This window comes from Felis catus, chromosome B4, assembly GCF_018350175.1.
Source record: "Felis catus isolate Fca126 chromosome B4, F.catus_Fca126_mat1.0, whole genome shotgun sequence".
In the NCBI taxonomy this organism is placed as follows: Eukaryota; Metazoa; Chordata; class Mammalia; order Carnivora; family Felidae; genus Felis; species Felis catus.
The window spans coordinates 77,407,474-77,428,629 of NC_058374.1; the positions used below are offsets into that span (position 1 = coordinate 77,407,474).

The 21,156-nt window shown below is 40.2% G+C and overlaps 1 protein-coding gene across 6 annotated transcripts in view; it reads left to right on the top strand.

The window, feature by feature from the left end:
• The window catches only part of DIP2B (disco interacting protein 2 homolog B), a 226,977-nt gene that overhangs the window by 181,104 nt on the left and 24,717 nt on the right, over window positions 1-21,156 (top strand). For all 6 annotated transcript variants that reach the window (XM_023257044.2, XM_023257045.2, XM_045061779.1 and 3 more), the window contains 9 exons: window positions 15-129; window positions 963-1,102; window positions 1,762-1,898; window positions 4,937-5,017; window positions 8,443-8,570; window positions 10,365-10,479; window positions 14,020-14,221; window positions 19,130-19,239; window positions 19,362-19,442. In XM_023257044.2, coding sequence (XP_023112812.1) covers window positions 15-129; window positions 963-1,102; window positions 1,762-1,898; window positions 4,937-5,017; window positions 8,443-8,570; window positions 10,365-10,479; window positions 14,020-14,221; window positions 19,130-19,239; window positions 19,362-19,442 — 1,109 coding nt within the window. The remainder of the gene's footprint in view (window positions 1-14; window positions 130-962; window positions 1,103-1,761; window positions 1,899-4,936; window positions 5,018-8,442; window positions 8,571-10,364; window positions 10,480-14,019; window positions 14,222-19,129; window positions 19,240-19,361; window positions 19,443-21,156) is intronic.

Below are 21,156 nucleotides of genomic sequence, written 5' to 3' on the forward strand. Positions count from 1 at the left end.
TTCCAACTCCTTAGGGTCTGTGTCATCCTGTGATGCCTTCCTGAGTCTATTCCAAAGCCATGGACTGAAACCTGAGGCCATCTGTCCATGTGCTACTTCTGCTGAAGCCATGACTGTCGCAATCCGCAGGTATTGTGCAGAATGTCAGTGTTCTTGATGTATGTTACAACTTTAATCAGATGTGTGCTATTTACTGGGCGATGACAAGAGGTGCTAACTAATTTTCTGCTTCATCAGCCTAAAAGTGAAAATGACTTTGTAAAGCAGTTGGAAGCATCTCATTTATTTTTCCCACTCTTGCCGTAAGGGTAACTGGTAAACTGAAAATATACTTTAATTCTTCTCTCATAGTTGTGAACGAGTTCTTTTTCTGCATTGTTTTGCTCTTCAGACTCCTTAGTTAGCATCTTAGATGAGAAATAGGCTGTCCTTGTGGCGCCTGGGTGGTTCAGTCAGTTCAGTTAAGCATGTGACTCTTGATCTCGGCTCAGATCATGATCTCACGGTTCATGAGTTCAAGCCCCACGTCGGGCTCTGTACTGATAGCATGGTGTCTGCTTGGGATTCTGTCTCCACCTTTCTATCTGCTTCTTCCTTCTTCCCTCTCTCTTTTTCTGTCTCTCTCTCTCTCTCTCTCAAAATACATAAATTATCTAAAAAAAAAACAAAAACAAAAAAAAAAACAACCCACAAAATAGGTTGTCCTTGGTTACAGCTGAAGTGTGGAAAGTATACACAAGCCAATATATTCTTAATAATAGATTGAAATTTACTTTTTCCACCTGAATGAATGTGGACCATGCTTTATACATGTGAATTTGATTAATTTAACATGTTTTTGGCGGAGAAAATGAGTATTTTGTGTGTGTGTTGTAGTCAGAGGAAATTTGCTTTTATATGTACATACTTTTACATTGATATCATTTAATTTGCCAAATTTGACGAGTTTATTTTGTTTTCAGGCCTGGAGTTCCAGGGGCCCCTTTGCCAGGAAGAGCTATTCTCTCAATGAATGGATTGAGCTATGGAGTAATACGGGTCAATACTGAAGATAAAAATTCAGCACTGACGGTCCAGGATGTGGGCCATGTAATGCCTGGTGGTGAGTCCTTAGGAGCACCATTTGGTTTTTCAAAAAGATTTGTCATTAGAGATAGTAGAACCTGATAAAAATAAGATCCACAACCAGGAATAAAAAATTTAGTTCTTAGCCTCTTAACTTCTCAAAGCCTCTCTAACAGTTCAGCGATTCTAATTATACTTCCTTTCCAGCAGTATTGTATGATTTCATTATGAATGATTCCATTACAGTTGTTCATTTGGAAAGCTTAAGTACTGAGTTGCACTAAAGTTGTCTGGTTTTCACCGTAATTGCCAAGACATTGGGACTGGCAGAAAGTTAGAGCTCAGTGCTCCCGTGAGTGTTTGAGTTTGATTTGCCCAAGCATAAATTAATTTCACCTGTTTCTTTGGACACCGTAGTCATTTTTAACATGTTACCATCTTGGAAAGTGGTGGTCTGCATCTGTCGTAGTTTTATTTGCTGAATTTTAAAAATAACTTGTTTATCATCGGGACTAAAAGATGGGAATTCAGATATACCTATGTAGTATCAGGTCTATTTTTGACATTCTTGTTTGGTATTCTTACTTAATTCCGTTCAGTAAATGCAAAACTTTCCTGGGCTCAGAAGGATGAGGCTGTTATTTTACAAAGGTTTTTCAGAATCTCTGTCTCTTAACTGTATTTTCTGCACCCTAGGGATGATGTGCATTGTGAGACCTGACGGACCTCCCCAACTCTGCAAAACAGATGAAATTGGAGAAATCTGTGTCAGCTCTAGAACAGGAGGCATGATGTACTTTGGGCTTGCTGGTGTGACAAAAAATACATTTGAGGTACATGATATTAAATTTGGGGGGGAACTTATCTAGTGAGGTCAGGGTGTCACTGGGTCAAATGACCTGGCCGATGGGAAACAGCACAATATAGCAGCTGAGAAAGTGTATTCCGGAGCTAGGCTGCCTCGGTTCAAATCCTAAGTCCGCCACTTAGTCGCTGACCTTGGAGGAGTTGCTTAACCTCTCTGTGTCTTAATTTCCTTATCTTTAAAATGTGAGGAACCATAGTACATACCTCATAGCATTGTTGTGAGGACTAAATGAGTTAATGTTTGTTTGTTTGTTTTTAACATTCATTTATTATTGAGACACAGAGAGAGACAGAGCATGAGCATGGGAGGGACAGAGAAAGGGGAGACACAGAATCGGAAGCAGGCTTCAGGCTCCAGACTGTCAGCACAGAGCCCAACACGGGGCTCGAACTTGGAAACCGCGAGATCATGACCCGAGCTGAAGTCGGATGCTTAACCGACTGAGCCACCCAGGCACCCCAACGAGTTAATGTTTGTAAAGTGCTTAGAACACCCCTGGTGCACAAGAATTACTGTTTATCTGTTACATAGATGAAGAGTAAAAGGCCTCATAAAAGTTCACTCTGGTGAATATGCCATACTTTGAGTTTCATAAGCCCCAAAATTTAATTTTAAGGGTACAGTGACAGCAGATCCATCTCTCCAGAGTAGACTCAAGTTAGCTGAGCCTATGAGGACTGATGCCAACCAGAACACCAAGTTACTGATGAAAAACTGTCCTGTCACAGGGGCAGGTTGCTCCCATTATTCAGTCTTCCATTCAACACATGTTTACTGAGCACCTTCTGTGTGTCCCAGCAGTATTCTAGATGCTTGGTACCTCAGGAAAGCAAACGGAGCTCCTCAAATAACTCATGTTCTAGTGAAACCAGCACATTGTTTTCCTGCGGACAGTTCTGAGTGTAAAGACTAACAGTAATGAAAGTTTGCCTAGTGGGGCTGGAAATCAGAACAGGCATAAGGAATTATCTATATTTCCTAATTGGGAGTAACCTGCCACAGGGTAGCTTTTAGGGAACAGAAAAGTCCATCTTATGGGCCATGATATTATGACCAACTGCCAATTTTCAGTTCTTTGAGCTTCCTTTTTCTATACTTGACTCTCAGTCTCAGTATGGCAGGGCATATCTATCTACCATACCATTATTGGCACATACCATTACATAATTATGTTGTAATAGACCTGACATATTACCTATATGAATAGTGTGGTAACTGGAAAAGGTGAAGAGCTCCTGGGCTGTCCGTCATCTGTTTACACAGCCTAGAATCGTGTAAATTATTAAATGTCTGTCTGTTGTGACCATCCTTGCATCATCAGTAACACTATTACATTCTTGGCCTTCCTTCAGAAGTTGCGATCCACTCACCTCGGTAAGAGTGGGCATTGATAAACTCTTAAAGCACGCGTTTACCGCCATAACTTTGCTCTCACAAGTGACTAATTACTTGCGCTGTCTATACATTTCACTAATTTAAATGTCACCCTAAAAGAAAAAAAAATCTCACCCTACTCTTCTTCTTTTTAAATGCTTGGACTACATATGTTTCCAATATCTGAATTTTTCGTCATTCCATTTTCCTTACTATAAACAAGATCCTCAAGCAGTGTTTGAAGACACCGATAGTATTTTATTACATTGCCTTTCCGATAAGAGCAACTGCCTAGCCAAAATTCTCAGATTTTAATATCAGACTGCCAGGTCCATAGTGATGAAGGGATTCTGAAATCTGCAGTATAAATTTAACGATAGGGAAGTAGAATAAAAATCCTAACCAAAAAAGGAGAAAACAATTGCCTTTTGTTTGGGTTTGGTTTTGGTGGTTTTTTTGTGTGTTTTTTTTTTGTTTTTTTTTTTTGTTTTGTTTTGCAAATTGAAGTTTCTAGTGTTTTCTTACTGGATTTTCTATTTAAATCTTGAGAGAGTTTTCCAGTGCGGTTAACCTTTCACTGGGACAGAAGACCTAGTAATGACTACAAAACGAAGCAAAGTGTATCTTTAAAAATAAGCTGCTGGTGAGAAAAACTTCAAAGAGCTCATGCCTTTTGTACAAATACACCGAGATCTGTACAGCAATATTCAGTAAAGCACATTTATAACAGTAAAATTAGATGGCCTTCCTCACCGGAAAGACGGCTTACATTCTAATAGTACTAATTCTTGTAGTTTCCTGAGTACCAATTCTGAGCCAAACACTGTGCTTATGCCTGCAAATCTGTTTACGTTCCCTGAATCTTTACCCTAAACCTGTGAGAGGCATTGGGAGCTCTGTTTTATGGCCAAAGACACTGAGGCTTCGAGAAGTCCAGGAACTTACTAGTCAGTGGCAGAGCCAGAAGTTGAACTTTCATCGGACTCCAAGGGCTGTTCTGTCTTGTCCCCCATGCGATGATATGTTGCAGGACTGTTGAACAAAGGGAGCTAGAGCAACTGTCACCAACTTTCAGAGATATCCCAAATACATATGTTATGTGAAAAATATATAGTATGTGAAAAAGCAGGTTGTGAAACAGTATATGTAATAGGATTCTTTTTTTTTTTTAATAAATTCTTACTACATTAATACATGCGTGTAAAAAAAGTCTGAGAGATATACAGCAGATTGTAAATGTTTCTTTCTTAAAGGGGTGGGGATACTGAAGTCGTTATATAATTTTAATTTTTCAATAAGCATATATTACTATTATAATTTTTCTAAGACATTTTAAAAATTAAATACAAGGCGCCTGGGTGGCTTATTTGGTTACACATCCAACTTTGGCTCAGGTCATGACTCGTGGATCATGGGTTTCAGCCCCGTGTGGGGCTCTGTGCTGACAGCTCAGAGCCTGGAGTCTGTTTCGGACTCTGTGTCTCCCTCTCTCTCTCTATCCCTCCCCCACTCATTCTCTGTCTCTCTCTCTCTCAAAAAATAAACATTCAAAACAATTTTTTTATAAAACAAAAATCAAATACATATTTTAAGAAAAAGCTAAGATTTTCACTGCTTTCTATCTTTTAGGTAATTCCAGTCAATTCTGCAGGCTCTCCTGTTGGGGACGTCCCCTTCATCCGGTCAGGATTACTGGGGTTTGTAGGGCCGGTAAGTGATGCATTCATGTTTGTTTTGGTGTATCTGATCCAGATATTTAGACTTTACAAGGTTTTCGTCACAGAACAGAACAAATTCAGATTAGTTCAGAAGTGTTAAAGAGTGTTACAGAGTGGTTTCTGTAAGAATGTCATAAACACCTAATGTTTATTGCTTTCATTACCTACATTCACTTGACTCCTTTAAGCTGAGATATTTTTTATTTTCAAAAATTCTTTTCATTTAGTCTTGCTACATTTCTTTGATTTGATTTGTATGTTTCACTGAGTTAGAAGAGCGCTAAAAAAAAAGTTACCTTCAATAGCAAAGGGAATGACACCTGAGAGGCTCATTTGGTTAAGCATCTGACTTTGGCTCAGGTCATGATCTCACGGTTCATGAACTTGAGCCCCATATTGGACTCTCCTCTCTCAGCGCAGAGCCCACTTCAAATCCTCTGTCTCCCTCTCCCTTTGCCCCTCCCCAGCACGCGCTCTCTCTCTTAAAAATAAATAAATATTTTTGGGGCGCCTGGGAGGCGCAGTCGGTTGAGCGTCCAACTTCAGCCAGGTCACGATCTCGCGGTCCGTGAGTTCGAGCCCCGCGTCGGGCTCAGGGCTGATGGCTCGGAGCCTGGAGCCTGTTTCCGATTCTGTGTCTCCCTCTCTCTCTGCCCCTCCCCTGTTCATGCTCTGTCTCTCTCTGTCCGAAAAATAAATAAACGTTGAAAAAAAAATTTTTTTTTAAATAAATAAATAAATATTTTTTTAAATTTTTTTAAATAGCAAAGGGAAGTCATAATAGTGTGCAAAGCATTTTCATACAAATTATCGGCACTATACCATGTATAATAATAAATTTTTCAAATATTAACAGTTTGTTTTCCAGCAAATGGTATTCACAGGCACTGGGTTCACGGAGACCATTAAGATACAAAGTCTGTTCTCAGAGAGTTAACAGTTTTGTGAGCCCACAAAGAAGGCAGAGAGCCAGATTATGAAGGATTTTGCATGATGTTGTGGGAAGTTTGGGTTGTATTTTGTAAGTAACAGACATTTTTGGTCATAGTTAAACCCATATGTCTCCATCTACCTCTCTTTTACCTCCCTACTCTTTCATCTCCTCTTACCAGCTCAAGTTACATAAGAAAAGACCTAATTTTACTTCTTCCCCACCATTTATGGGGGCAGGGGGTGTGAGGGCATGCCACTAGGACGATTGCTATCCTAGAAAGAGAAGTCTGTACCTACTGTCGTAACTAATCCTCTCAGCACCAAAAAATTCTCTAAAACCTAGCTCCTTCTAAAGCTTACCTCTCCATGACTAAAGTCCAAGATGGAGCTACAGGATCCCATCTGCATTCCAGAAAACGGGACAGGGGAAAAAGTGTATCCCACCATCTCTTAAGGAAGATTTCCTGAAGCTACTGAGCAACATGTCATATCTTTTTTTTTTTTCTTTTTTTTTACATCCAAATTAGTTAGCATACAGTGCAACAATGATTTCAGGAGTAGATTCCTTAGTGCCCCTTACCCATTTAGCCCATCCCCCCTCCCACAACCCCTCCAGTAACCCTTAGTTTGTTCTTCATATTTATGAGTATCTTATGTTTTGTCCCCCTCCCTGTTTTTATATTATTTTTCTTTCCCTTCCCTTGTGTTCATCTGTTTTAGTCCTATCTTTAGTCCTATCTTAAAGTCCTCATATGAGTGAAGTCGTATGATATGTGTCTTTCTCTAATTTCACTTAGCATAATACCCTCTAGTTCCATCCACGTAGTTGCAAATGGCAAGATTTCATTCTTTTTGATTGCTAAGTAATACTCCATTGTATATATATACCACATTTCCTTTATCCATTCATCCATCGATGGACATTTGGGCTCTTTCCATACTTTGGCTATTGTTGATAGTGCTGCTATAAACAAGGGGGTGCATGTGTTCCTTCGAAACAGCACACCTGTACCCCTTGGATAAATGCCTAGTAGTGCAATTGCTGGGTCATAGGGTAGTTCTCTTTTTAATTTTTTGAGAAACCTCCATACTGTTATCCAGAATGGCTGCACCGGCTTGCCTTCCCACCAACAATGCAAAAGACATCCTCTTTGTCTGCATCCTCGCCAACATCTGTTGTTGCCCGAGTTGTTAATGTTAGCCATTCTGACAGGTGCAACACCTTTTATCTGAACCGGTCTGAACTAGTCCCGTGGCCACACTTAACTGCAAGGGGGAGCTGAAATGCAGTCTTTATGTTGGTCACCCATGCCCAGCTAAAAATTCTACTGCAGTGAAAGAAATGGAGAAATGGACAGAGCAGTGTCTGTCTCATTCTCTTTACTTACGTCCACCATAGCACTTTTCAGACTGTGTTGGAAATGGCTGGTTCTTTCCTGTCTTCTCAGATTAGCGTGTGGTTTCTTGAGTCTAGAAGTTCTATCTTACTTACATAACCCAATCAGCATATGGCACTACATTGCGCTCAATAAATCACTAAGTGACATTCATGTAGAGATGACTACTAGATAATTGAATATGTATAAATTGTCCAGTAAATTTAGGACTTGTGTAATGAATGGAAAAGTCAATTTATTGCAAATGGGTCTAGGAGAATTTTTGAGAAGTATTGTTTGTACAGTGATGTCTTTAGGGCGTTGACAGCAACATTTCCTGCAGCTATGTTATCTTCTTGGAGAGACTCCTATAGTGTTTCTCAGACCTTTCTTTATTAGCCTGTTTCTAATCTTGCCAGATGGAAACAGCATTACCCTTATAAATCTCGAACAGGTGTTCTCACATTCAGCTGTTTTCATCTCTTCCTAATTCCAGTATTAAATAAGTTAACAATTTTTTTCTTTGCATCCATCTCGTGAACAGGTACAAATGATCTAATATGACATAATCATGGCTGAGAAAATAAAATATGCTCGTGTGGAATCCTAGTTGCCTTCTTTCTTTTTTTTTTTTTTAATGTTTATTTGTTTTTGAGACGGAGAGAGACAGAGCGTGAATGGGGGAGGGTCAGAGAGAGAGGGAGACACAGAATCCGAAGCAGGCTCCAGGCTCTGAGCTGTCAGCACAGAACCCGACACGGGGCTCAAACTCACGGACCGTGAGATCATGACCTGAGCTGAAGTCGGACGCTTAACTGACTGAGCCACCCCGGCGCCCCAATCCTAGTTGCTTTTTTATAAAATTCCTCCCTAAGAATACATATAAACAAATTCTTTTCTTATATACTGTAATTTTTGTAAAATGCTATAGATTCCTCCTCTGATCTCTGAGATATGATCTCTGAGATATGAAACACTTTCTTAGAATCCATAAAATACAGTGTTGTTTTCTTACATTTTTGATGAACTATATTTCAAAGCAGAAAGTAAAATACCTGTTTTGCTATTTAAATAATGGAAATCAAGGTAAATTTTTATTACCTTTCAGGGCAGTTTGGTGTTCGTGGTTGGAAAAATGGATGGGTTACTGATGGTTAGTGGTCGAAGACATAATGCTGATGACATTGTTGCTACTGGATTGGCTGTTGAATCAATAAAGACTGTTTATAGAGGAAGGTGAGTAGTACAAAATTCAGATGTTAGCACGTGCAGTGGAATCTAAATGTATCTTTACAGGGTAATTTGAGTTGTATTCTGTAGAGTAAGTGATTGGGGGTTTTTTTGGTTAAGCATAGCAGGAATTGGACTTTAAATATTTATCTCAACATGGCTGGGTTTGGCTGAAATTGAGAGGAATAAGACATAACCATATCCTGTATTTCAGTTTTTAATTATTACTATTTGTTGAATACTGAGGAGAATTCTAAAACGTTGAACTTCTTACATTCCATCAATATAGAAGTAGTGCCATTCAAACCATCATCTAAGATAGATGCTACTTTGTAGGAATTTTACATCTGAGAACTGTTTCTCTTATAACTCATCTCTAAATTGTTATAACATTTTAACACAGAGATTGACATAGTACCTAAGTGCTAATTTCAAATTCCATGGATGAAGTCAACTACAAACCCTCTTTTCTTTGCTTATTAATACAAGGAAAGATATTTGGTACATACTTGAGTAGTTGATGTCTATCCAGTAGTTTATTTACAATCATGGATATGTATCCTTAAAGCATTCCTGGTATCCCTTTAGTTTTTTAAGAAGTAGGAAAAACTAATGAAACCAGTAGAGAACCAGTTCCTAAAACGTGTAGTGTTTATAGTAACGTGGCTTCCTCTGAGATGTAAACTCCGTGGGGCACTCGACCTTCTGTCTTTGGTCACCGTTATATCCCCGGCACTCAGCACAGCGCCTGGCACACGGTAGGTATTCAATGAATATGTGTGGAAGGAAGGAAGGAAGGAAGGGAGATGGTCCCGCGTGCTGGCACATTCAGCTCTCCGGTGACTTCCCGTTCTTTCGTGCATCCTTTCAACAGATATTTATTGGGTGCCAACCGTGTGCCACTATCATGCATGCTCAGAGTGTGGCATGTGGCAGTGAACAAAACAGGCCAGGTTTCTGCCCTCGTGAAGCTCACGTTCTCACTGCAGGAAACCGAGAGTAACTACAAAGTCAGGGACAGAGAGAACATGTGAGATGGTGATAAGGGCCACGTAGAAAGAACACCCTGGGGGTGGGAGTGCGCTCGCCGGTTTCTCTAGGGTGGTCTGGGAATGCCTCGCTAGTAAGGGGACGTTCGAGCGGAGACCTCACTCAGAACATCCCCCTCCCCTCAGCCTGCCAGGTCCCCCTGCCTGCCCTGGCCTGGCTCTGACCTCTCCCCACCACTCTCTGCTTACCACTCTGCTCCAGGCACACTGGCCTTCTTGCTGTTCCTCAAACCTGCCAAGCTCGTTCCTACCTCAGAACCTTTTCGCTTTCCGTTCCTTCTGCCCGGAAACCTCTTCCTCCAGATCTTCGCATGGCTCGCGTCCTCACTTCACTCAGGTCTCTGCTCCAGTGTCCGCTCCTCAGGGAGGCGCTCCCCAACCACCCCGCCTTCAGGAGCGCAGCCGCCCCGCATACCGCTCTGCCCCTCGCCCTGCCTTGCCTTTCTTCCTGGTGTAATACGACATGACGTTATTTTTATATTTATTTGTTCTGTCTCTGACGTGCAAGCTCCATGAAGACAGGGACTTTGTCTTGCTTACCACTGCATCCCAACGTTCGTGCCGGTGGTGCTTACTAGTACATGTTTTTTGAGTCCTCATTTTGATGGTAATGACTGTGGCATTTTCTTTTCGAAACCACTCGTTTCTGGGTAGTGTGGTGGGGACAACTCCTCTCTGTAACTCCAACTGAGCAAAGCAAATAGGACTGGTTGTGAAGGGAGTCCTGATGTGTTTGATCTGTCTCTCTTAGAATTGCTGTGTTTTCTGTGTCTGTATTTTATGATGAGCGCATCGTGGTGGTTGCGGAACAAAGACCCGACGCCTCAGAGGAAGACAGTTTCCAGTGGATGAGCCGTGTGCTGCAGGTGAGCGCGCCTGGGGTTATTTGTCGGAGCAGGTTGGCTTTGTTGTCAGAGGTGGTGGCAGCCACTGATGAAGCCTCCTCTTTGTTGGGCCAGTCATGCCACCGTATTTCTTCCTGCCAGTAACTGCTCAGATATTCTGGGTACTGTTAGCAAAGTAATATAATCGGTACCATTTCTCCCTCCGGACTACATAGGATTTTCCTGCTCAGGTTGCCAAGAACAATTGAATTGACCTGCCTCAGCAAATTCTCTCACTTTTTTTGTTCCTGAGTGTTCACTGCCCGTGAAAGTTTAAACTGACCGCGTGTGCAGTACATCTTTGACAGAAATCAATCCACTTGTCAACAACGTGTGTGTAACCCGGTGCCTAGTGTGCAGGGATCCCAGCAAACGTAAGATGTCATTTTTGCTCTGAAGGAGCTTGCCTGTGGAGTTAGAGAGCTGGAGAAGGAGAAGATCTGGGCTCCATGTAAGGGATATGTCACTAGTAGTTGGGGGCGGCGGGGGGAGAGTGGGTAGGAGGCGTAGAATGATGAAAAGAGCCTAGTCCTCAGTTTGAAATTACAGCCTTTGAATCCCAGCACGTCTCCGTACCAGATATGCACCTTTAGGCAAGTTACTTAACCTCACTGAGTTTGTTTCTCAACCCACAAAGTGGGGCTAAAACGATCTTACGGAGCTGTGGGAAGGATTAAATGAGATCATTATTTGAAGTATACTGTGTGCATTCAGTAAATAACGATAGTGGTTATTATTAACATCAAAAATAATCGTAAGCATAATCTCCAATAAGGAGTTTAGAGAGACCCACTATTTTCAGTAACATTCCCTTTCATTCCACAGTTTTTGTTTGCTGCATCAGCCATGGTCAAAGGCCCGTGAAGGCTGGAACCTCCTCTCCTGATAGTCATGCTAGCACATCAGCATAGTATAGGCCCAGCAAATATTTGTTGGATAAATGTATGATCCAAAGAAAACATGGACTGTCCTTCACAAAGAAAATTCTATGTTATTTTAAGTATTCCCAACATCTATAAACTTGTCTACTTGGGGCGTTTAGATGTATTCACTGCCAGTTAGTAGTCATGTTGTAGAAATAATGCAAGCCTGAGATGAGTGATAGGGCTAGATAACTTTTAAGATTTCTTTTTATTCTCGAGGTCTGTGGTTCTGAATTATCAGCTGGCAGAGCGTAGGCTGTTTGTAGTGACAAGACAAGAAAGAAAATCTACTGAGGATGGGATGGACAGAAAAGACTGAAGAGTGGGGGTGGGCTGATCTCTGAAAGATGGCTAAGAATCAGACTTGCATAGAGAGTGTTTTTCATATCATTCGTGTTTTCAAATAAAATGTTTATTTCATTCAGAATAAATTGTGAGGCATAATGGTAGAATGTTGTGATGAATTAGATGTTTTTTCCCTATGATAGGAAATTGCCCAAGGTATTTCTTATTTTTCCCTGGAAAGCAAGTATAGGAATTATATGCAGGAATTATTGCAAAATTACATGCTAAGTTACTAATCCAAATTCGTGTAAAAGTCATTCAGGGTCTCATTTGGTCATGGAATAAAAGTGCATTATTTCCCTAGTCTCCATAGCTTCTCAGCCTAGAGCATTTGGAACTATACAAGAAAGGTAAGGACGCCGTATGTTCTGGTAGATGAGAGAGCCCAGAGGTTAACTCCAGATCTGTGTATAATATGAACGAAATACTTAACTCAGCACCTTTTAAAGAAAGTAGTCAATAGATAACTTGCCAGATGGTGTATTTTCAGTGGGGAATCTAGGCTATATGTAATAACATTTGCTAACTCTCTGTATATTCTTAAACCCAGAGACGTAGGAACCCTGCCAGACTTTCTATTTCCCAGTTGTCTCTGTTGATTAGTAGGATACTCTGAGGAATATGATATTCATGTTTATTCCTTTGCCCTATTAAGTTGTTTTAATAAAAGGCCTTGTCTGTGTTTTATGACTGTTGGTCCATTCTTCTGAGGCTGTATCTCATTTTCAGAAAGACTTATGAGTGATACAGTAGAGTTCTCTTGGCTGGTATGTTTGGAACTGGTATTAATAGTTGGTCAGTTTCATTATTATTTTTTTGAGAGGAAGAGCGTGTACAAGCATGCACATGCGAGGGGGAGGGGCAGAGGGAGAGGGAGGATCTTAAGCAGGCTCCACGCCCAGTGCGTTTTAAAAGGTGGTTGAAGCAGAGAATCATAAAAATGAGAAATTCTTCAAGTATTAAATTTTAACCCAAAACATACATATCCTCCTTCATTTGATAGAGAGTAGCATGAATATGCATACACCAGTTTGCATTCCAGTCAACCTTCTTCCATAAACCACATCACATTGCATGGTTTTGGTTTCTGTTTTCATTTGTTAGACTAGAATGCAAGTATGTGCAAAGGGGCTAGAATACATAATCTTTTCGAATTAACTTGTGTCTATCAACAGTAGTTTTTTAGGAGCTTACCTTCAGTGAGTCTTTCCAAAGCGTAATTCTCTCTGTCCTTTTATGCTCAGTTTTATCAATTGATATAATAGTTAAATTATGTGAACACAGGAACAAGCACAAACGTAAAAGGTGTAGAAGCAAGCCAGCTGATGCTCAGCGAGGGCACAGGTGCATGGCTGGGAGCGGAAGTACACTGAGGAGGCCAGTGGCCTCTGGGGTTCAGTGTGTAGTAGCCTCACCCCATTGTTTTGCAGATGAGATTCTGGGTAACTTTGTGAACCATTTAAGCAGGGGCCCACTTCCAGTGCTTCTCATGTCCATAATAAAAATACTCTGCCTCTGGGGCACCTGGGTGGCTCATTCGGTTAAGCAAGCGTCTGACTTCAGCTCAGGTCATGATCTCACAGTCCGTGAGTTCGAGCCCCGCGTCAGGCTCTGTGCTGACAGCTCAGAGCCTGGAGCCTGTTTCAGATTCTGTGTCTCCCTCTCTTTCTGCCCCCTCCCCCGCTCATACTCTGTCTCTGTCTCTCTCAAAAATAAATAAAAACATTTAAAAAAAATTAAAAAAAAATACTCTGCCTCTATTGAACTGAGCTATGTTGTATATTAAAAGAATCAAATCGGGTGCCCGGCTGGCTTAGTCAGAGGGGTGCGCAACTCTTGATCTCAGTGTTGTGAGTTCAAGCCCCATGTTAAGCACAGAGAGTACTTAAAAATAAACTCTTAAATAACGTAACATAACATAACATAACGTAACATAACATAACCAACACAAATTTCTAGGTGTTGGACATTATCCAAGAGAGAACATACTGAGGCTTACAAATCAGTATCCACTTCTGTCCATTTAGATCGTACCTTACCCCTCTTCTGTTGATCGCTGCCATTGCTGAAAGAATTAGGTAACTTCAGGTGTATGAGGTCTTAATAATCTAGCAGATTCTAGACCTAGAATGGATTCTAGACCCAGAATGGATAGAAAAGGAAAAATCCTAGAGTAGAATAATGGATTATTTTAGGAGGATGTCAAATGTAGTAAAATTAATCTCACTGAATATTTTTCTTTGTATCTTTCTAGGCAATCGATAGCATTCATCAAGTGGGGGTTTATTGTCTCGCTCTGGTGCCTGCCAATACATTGCCAAAAACTCCACTGGGAGGGATCCATATATCTCAGACGAAACAGCTCTTTCTGGAGGGATCTCTACATCCTTGCAATATCCTCATGTGCCCACATACATGTGTGACCAATTTGCCAAAACCCCGGCAAAAGCAACCAGGTAATATGCTAGCTTTGAAAACATCATATTAAAATTAGAACTTCATGGGGCGCCTGGGTGGCGCAGTCGGTTAAGCGTCCGACTTCAGCCAGGTCACGATCTCGCGGTCCGTGAGTTCGAGCCCCGCGTCGGGCTCTGGGCCGATGGCTCAGAGCCTGGAGCCTGTTTCCTATTCTGTGTCTCCCTCTCTCTCTGCCCCTCCCCCGTTCATGCTCTGTCTCTCTCTGTCCCAAAAATAAATAAACGTTGAAAAAAAAAAATTTAAAATTAGAACTTCAAGAAGCTGACTTTTTTCAGCATGATTCTTTCTCTAGATTTGTACTTTACAAAGACTAGTAACACAAGAATAGCATTAGATGACCAAAAGCAGGGAAGATTGAGAACCTGCAGAATAGCCTTCTCTGACTTTATTCCTGGCTTCCTCTTCTGAGTAATTCTCAGTAGCGTGCCTCCATGTCCCCTGGGTGTATAAAGATGGGGTCAAGATGATCAAAATCCCACTGGTGGGACTGGAATAAAACAAGTTCTATAAGAGAAGGTTCTGATAATAATAAGAATAGCTAGTATTTATTGAGTGTTCAGCAAAAGCCAAATACAGATTAAGCACTGGACATACGTGATCCTGAAATGTTAGCCCCGAGCTGTGGAAAATGAAGTTCAGAAAAGTTAAGAATTGTGCTCAAAGACATGTAGCTTGTTAATGGCAGAGCTGAGATTCACACCAGTTGTGACTCTAAAATCCACACTCTGAATCACTGTTATACTGCCTTTCTGTTGGGAATCACTTACCTAGAGTCATCCCGTATTCCTTTTAAGCTTTAGGGGTCTGATTTAGGCCTATAATACCTGTAGGGAGCAAGATAACTTAATTTTGAAATTTTGTGGATTGTAAGCACAAGATAAATAATGCATTTTGCATTTGCCATATTCCTGTGAATTCAAGATGCAAGTAAGTATGTGTGAATTGCCATATGGAAAATAATCCATTTCACCTTTTTGCCTACTTTCTGAGGTTAAAGGGCTGAGTAGGAGGCTAAAGGAAGGAGTAATTGATTGGTGGTCAGTCATGTTGAAATATCTGTTCACCCAACATGAAATCATTAAGTTTTAATGCTATTTTATTTTAATGGAGAAGTTAATAAAAGGATCCTAGTTTCCTGAATGCCTGAAAACAATCAAGAGCCAAAAAATCTGGCCTTTACAGAACCCGCCACCACCACCCACTCACCCACTTGCACATGCATGCACACATAGACAAACAGAGTGTACATCATCATGTTGAGCTCCAGATGTGTTGGGGAGAGAGAAGGTAGTGGGAAGTTTAGGAAGGGAAGGGTAAGTGTGGCAGTTAATCATATTTCTGTAAGACAGCTTTTGCTGAAAGGTAAACATGATGTACAATAATAAAATACAAGGTAAGCCACTTACTTTCTAGAACATTTTTATTCTAGACGTGATTCTACCATTATTAAAATGTTAACGTACTCTGCTCTACGATGGTTACTTCAGTCGTCCGGTGGCTGAAGATGATGTCCTAGTTGTTTATCTAGATATGATTGTCAGCTCATCAGCTAGCCTTATCTTAGTAACAGTAGGTATGGAGCTAAAGGATATATGGGTATTTACCAGTTTCTGCTTGTGGAAATAAGTTTCTGAACGTAACTCATCAAGAAATGTATAAGAAGTGCTTCTATGTTGCCTTCCCAAGCGTCTGGCAGATTCATAGAACACACAACTCCTCACATCCTGGTTTACTGAAGTCCTACATTCATTTGTCATCGGAGTAAAAGCCCATTTTTTTAAGTAGTTTTTAATGTGTTAAATATCTTTTTTTAATTGAAATACAATTAACATACAGTGTTATATTAGTTTGAAGTGTACAATATGATGATTCATCAGTTCTATACGTTACTCAGTGTTCGTAACAATAAGTGTACTCTTAATTGTCAAATCCTGTTTTTTTTTTTAATTTGTTTAGTGTTTTATTTTTGAGAGAGAGAAAGACCGAGCATGAGCAGGGGACGGGCAGAGAGAGACAGAGACAGAATCCAAAACAGGCTCCAGGCTCTGAGCTGTCAACACACAGCCCAGCCTGGTGCTTGAACTCACAAACTACGAAATCATGACCTGAGTTGAAGTCAGACATTTAACCAACTGAGCCACCCAGGTGCCCCTGTCAAATCCCATTTTAAAGAGCATTTAATATAGGATTCTTTTAACGAAAACTTTATGTCATAGTAGATGTTTAAAAGTTGCCACCTAGAGGCACAGTAGGTGCTTAAAACATTGCTTTTGCTAGCCAGATTTCAATCAACTTTATTAAATGATAAAACCTACATAAAAAATTTATTCCTAAGCCCCCAGAGGCATGGTATCTGCCTGTGTGATGAAAGCATTAGGTTTGGATGGAACAGAACTGTTCCATGTGTCTCCTCATCATGGGCCCCGTAGCTACTGGGCCATATTTTTCTCAAGGCAGATGGCAAAAGCAAGAAGACAAGCCAAACCATACAAGCTTATTTAAAGCTTCTGTTTGTGTCATGTCTCCTAACATGTCATTGTCCAAAACAAGTCAGACCATGTCCAGAGTCAGTGGAGCAGAGAGGTGTGCTCCTCTTATGTAATCACAGCAACAACAGGAAGGAAAGGAAGGATTCTAAGAAGATAAAACAGTCTGCCACAGCCATCCCAGCATATCACCTCAGGGCCCGGTTAGGCCCCCTGACCTCCCGCCATCATTCTTGCATTCCAGCTAAGTGGGGGGAACAAAGGCAAGGAAAATTTAAACATATTTTCTAGAAATTGTACATATTATTTCCTCATATATTTTGTCTCCCACAAAAGAATGTAGTCTTAATTCCAGGCATTTACTTATCCAGCTTAAAGCTGGGGGGTCTGTTACTAAGGAAGAAGAGGAGAATAGATGTTGGGATTGATGACTAACAGCTTTGCCACAGGAAATATACATAATTTTGTGGAAAAAATCAGAAGGTGTATTTACAGGTATAGCAAGGTGTCAGCAATTAGCCTTCTAGATGTTATTGCTGTTGGTTATTTTTCACTCTCTGTGATCCTTAGACTTAAGAAATGCACAAGAAGGACCTCAAGAAATTGCTGCTGAATTATTTTTTTGTTTTAAATTACCCTGAAAAATTCACTTTTAAAAAGGCACACCTTGGGGTGCCTGGGTGGCTCAGTCGGTTAAGGTCCGACTTCAGCTCAGGTAATGATCTACAGTTCGTGAGTTTGAGCCCCACGTCCAACTCTGCTGACAGCTCAGAGCCTGGAGCCTGCTTCAGATTCTGTGTCTCCCTCTTGGCCCCTCCCCAGCTTGCTCTCTCTCTCTCTCTCTCTCTCTCTCTCTCTCAAAAATAAATAAACATTAAAAAAAATTTTTTTTAAGGCACACCTTTATAACTTTTATAGTCTAATTTCAGGTTTGGGTAGCTAACACAGTCAGATACACTGTGAGTCCTTGTCTATATAAAAGGCTATCTCCAATATGATCTATCTGTAACTAGTTACACTTCTTCGTAGGAAGGAGTTCTACTGAAAATTGCGGTAGACACTTTGTAGACAAAAATTGTTCAGCAGAGTGTTGGAGTACTTTATGCTTCTTGAGTTTTTTAATTTGATTTGAAAAAATCTTTTAACTTTTCTTTTTGAAATAATTTCCCACTTAAAGTTGCCAAACAGTACAGAAAATTCCCTAACATCCTTTATCCAAACTTCCCCAAATATTTATTTAAAGTGTATAAGTTTAGTGATTTTGTTCCAGCTGTTCCAATACATTTAGGATCAACAGATCTGGGTAATAAAAGATATTTAATATGAATTCATGTGTAGCATTAGCATTACTCAAAACTTAGCTGGCAATAAGTTTTATTATCTTTTAGCCATCTGCCTAGTTTCATATGATACAGTCTTCGAGTGACCATCAAAAAAGGCACACAGCATCCTAGCACTTTTTTCTTGAAGAGAGGGAGAGTTCTGCCTTTTTATTTGGAAGTGTCAAACCTATGGACAAGTTGAAAGAATACCACAGTGACACCTATATACTCCCCCTTAGCGTCAACAGTTGTAAACATTGCTTTACTGAACTCCTTGAAAATAAATTGCAGACATCACGACACTACACCCCTAAAAAGTTCAGTAATGTCATCTCCAAAGGAAAAAAAAAAAAACTTCTCCTAAAGTTTTCCTAATCAACCACAGTGCCATTATCCTATTAAAATATTTAACCTTAATATAGTGCTATCATCTAATAATACACAGTCTGTATCCAGAATTCTTCACTTGTTTATTATAGCAGATTTTTAAAAATTGAGTATCCAGTCAAGGTCATGCATTGCATTAGGCTGCCCTTTAACTTAGAAGTTCCTAGCCTTATTTTCTCTTAAAGACATAGTTTTTGAAGAATCCAGGCCAGTTGTCTTATAGAATGTCCCACAATCTGGATGTCATTACTCACTCTTAATAAAGCACTTCTGAGATTCCTGAAGAACCCACTTATAGGGTCATACTGTGATTGGAGCTGATGAAATTATTTGTCAGTAGGAACCAGTGGAACCTACTGTCACCTGAGAGTAAACTCCCTTATACCCAAGATACAGGAGCCCACCTGCTCCCCTCCAACCTTGCAAATCCCAGTCTCTTCTCTTCTGTTTTTTTCTAACACTTCCTACTACCTGACGTTATTTATCTGTGTATGTATTTATTGGTTGCCTTTCCCCACTAGAATACAAACTGTTTGTCTTATTTGCTGCTGTGTTCCCAGTGCCTAGAAGAATGCTCAGTCTATATTGTTGAGTGAATATTTGAAGTAGTTTGGATCAGTCTGGAAATACTTCGGGAAGATGTAGCTTGAATTACCATCTCCAGAGAGTTGATTTTTGCCTTTTCTTACAGGTGTAGGCCCTGCTTCTGTGATGGTTGGGAATCTGGTTGCTGGAAAACGCATAGCACAAGCTGCAGGAAGGGATCTTGGGCAAATTGAAGAGAATGACTTAGTGAGGAAGGTAAGTGTTCAGATGTGTTGATTTTTATAAACAAATGAAGGACAGGTGGTAGATGGAAGCTGCATTATCCAACTTTCCCAGAATTACTGACCCTGATTCTTGTTTCTGTTTTACAACTTCAGCACCAATTTCTGGCCGAGATTTTACAGTGGCGAGCCCAGGCAACCCCTGACCATGTACTCTTCATGCTGTTAAATGCCAAGGTATTAAAAATTCAATTGCATATCTAATCAGATGAACATTGTGGTAGGATCTTAGGCACTCGTGATCTCTTTCATCAGAAAATTTCTATTGTCAACTCTCAGGAAGGAGTTACTGCTTCCTCCTTGTTTTGACATATGAGGATAAATTGTGCAACCACTTCAAGGTTGAAACGAGACCTCCTGGAGTGTTATTTAATGCTGGCTCTCCTTGTGTTACAGTCAAGTCGCCTTTATTCAGTTCCAATAGGAACAGTTGGGCCAGCAATGCAGCTCCATGGATCTACAGATATATAAGATGCATTATGTCATGCCTTCTTTTACCCAGTTTGACTCTTAATTTTTTGACTTCCCCCAGGAAGAAAATGACTTTAGAGAAACATTTTCTAAAACAAGGTTATGTTTACTATATACTTAAACGATTTATTGCTCACAGATATAAAACAAATTGACAATTATTCAAAAGTACATTTAACTCCTACTTTATAACAGATGGTTCATCAGAATATTATATTTTTTAAGTTACGCATTCTGTGGGAAGATGCTGATATTTGTTTTATGGCTGAATCAGAGGCTGAAATTACTGTGACCATGGCATATAACATTATGTGCCACCATAGGGGGAAGACTGGAGGGCCTATTGAAATCCCCTGGGGACTTATCTAAAGGGTCCCCTTCTGCCCAGACCCCCCTAGATTCTGATATATTTTATACAGTTTGTACAGAGATTATGTAGTGATAGGACTTAATGAGGGGGAATATGCTGTGCATCTTAATGAAAAGTCATTAAAAATCGTCAGAACCATTGCTCTCTGGTAGAAAACTTTGGGATTTGCTTGCTCTGCCTCTGTGTGAAGTGGGTTTCCCTCCAATCACATGGATTCATTAGGGTCCTCATTTCAGTAAGAAGATGTCAATCCTGCTTACTTCCCCACTCCACTCCCAAGCTGGGCTACAGTTGAAGCTATAGCCCCATGAAATCTGTATCCCAGGTATTTGTTAGAAAGCATAAGTTTAAATATACTTCTTGGTTAGAGAAATGATATATATTTAGTCCATTTATTCCGCATATTCTAATATTTTACCTTGGATTAGCCCAAACCATCAGAAAGCTTAATAACCGTATCACATTGTTCCCTCATGCCCAAAAAACTGTTTTTATCGAAGGTTTAGTTTGCTGCTGTACCATGGACCGAAAAGAAGAATAGTGTAAGATGTAAGAAATGGCCTTAAGAATTTAACCCTGACTTTTGCCAAAGGGATATCCATTTTAGGGTTAAAACCTTAATGTCCAACAATAGGCAACTGACTAATATATAGCATATAAAATTATGGCATGAAATACTATGCAGCCATAGAAGAATATTTGATTATGCAGAAAATATTCATGATGTATAAGTAGCAAAAATCGTTTATAAAAAACTTCAGTAAAATAATCAAGTACCTACTGAAGACCCTGTTCTGGGTGCTATATATTTCATAGGTCATTTTGAGGTTGAGGACACTGAGGCCCAGAGACATAAAATAAACTTCCCTGAGGTCACAGTGCTGGTAAGTGGTAGGACTAGGAAATGAGCTCTTCATTCGAACCCAGCTGGCTTCTGAGCCCACATCCTTAATTAACCAATGCACCCTATAGCTTCTGGCAGACAGTATAATATGGTAAAATTTTTTTGTTAATGTTGCATGTGAATTTACATATAATACCTAACTCATT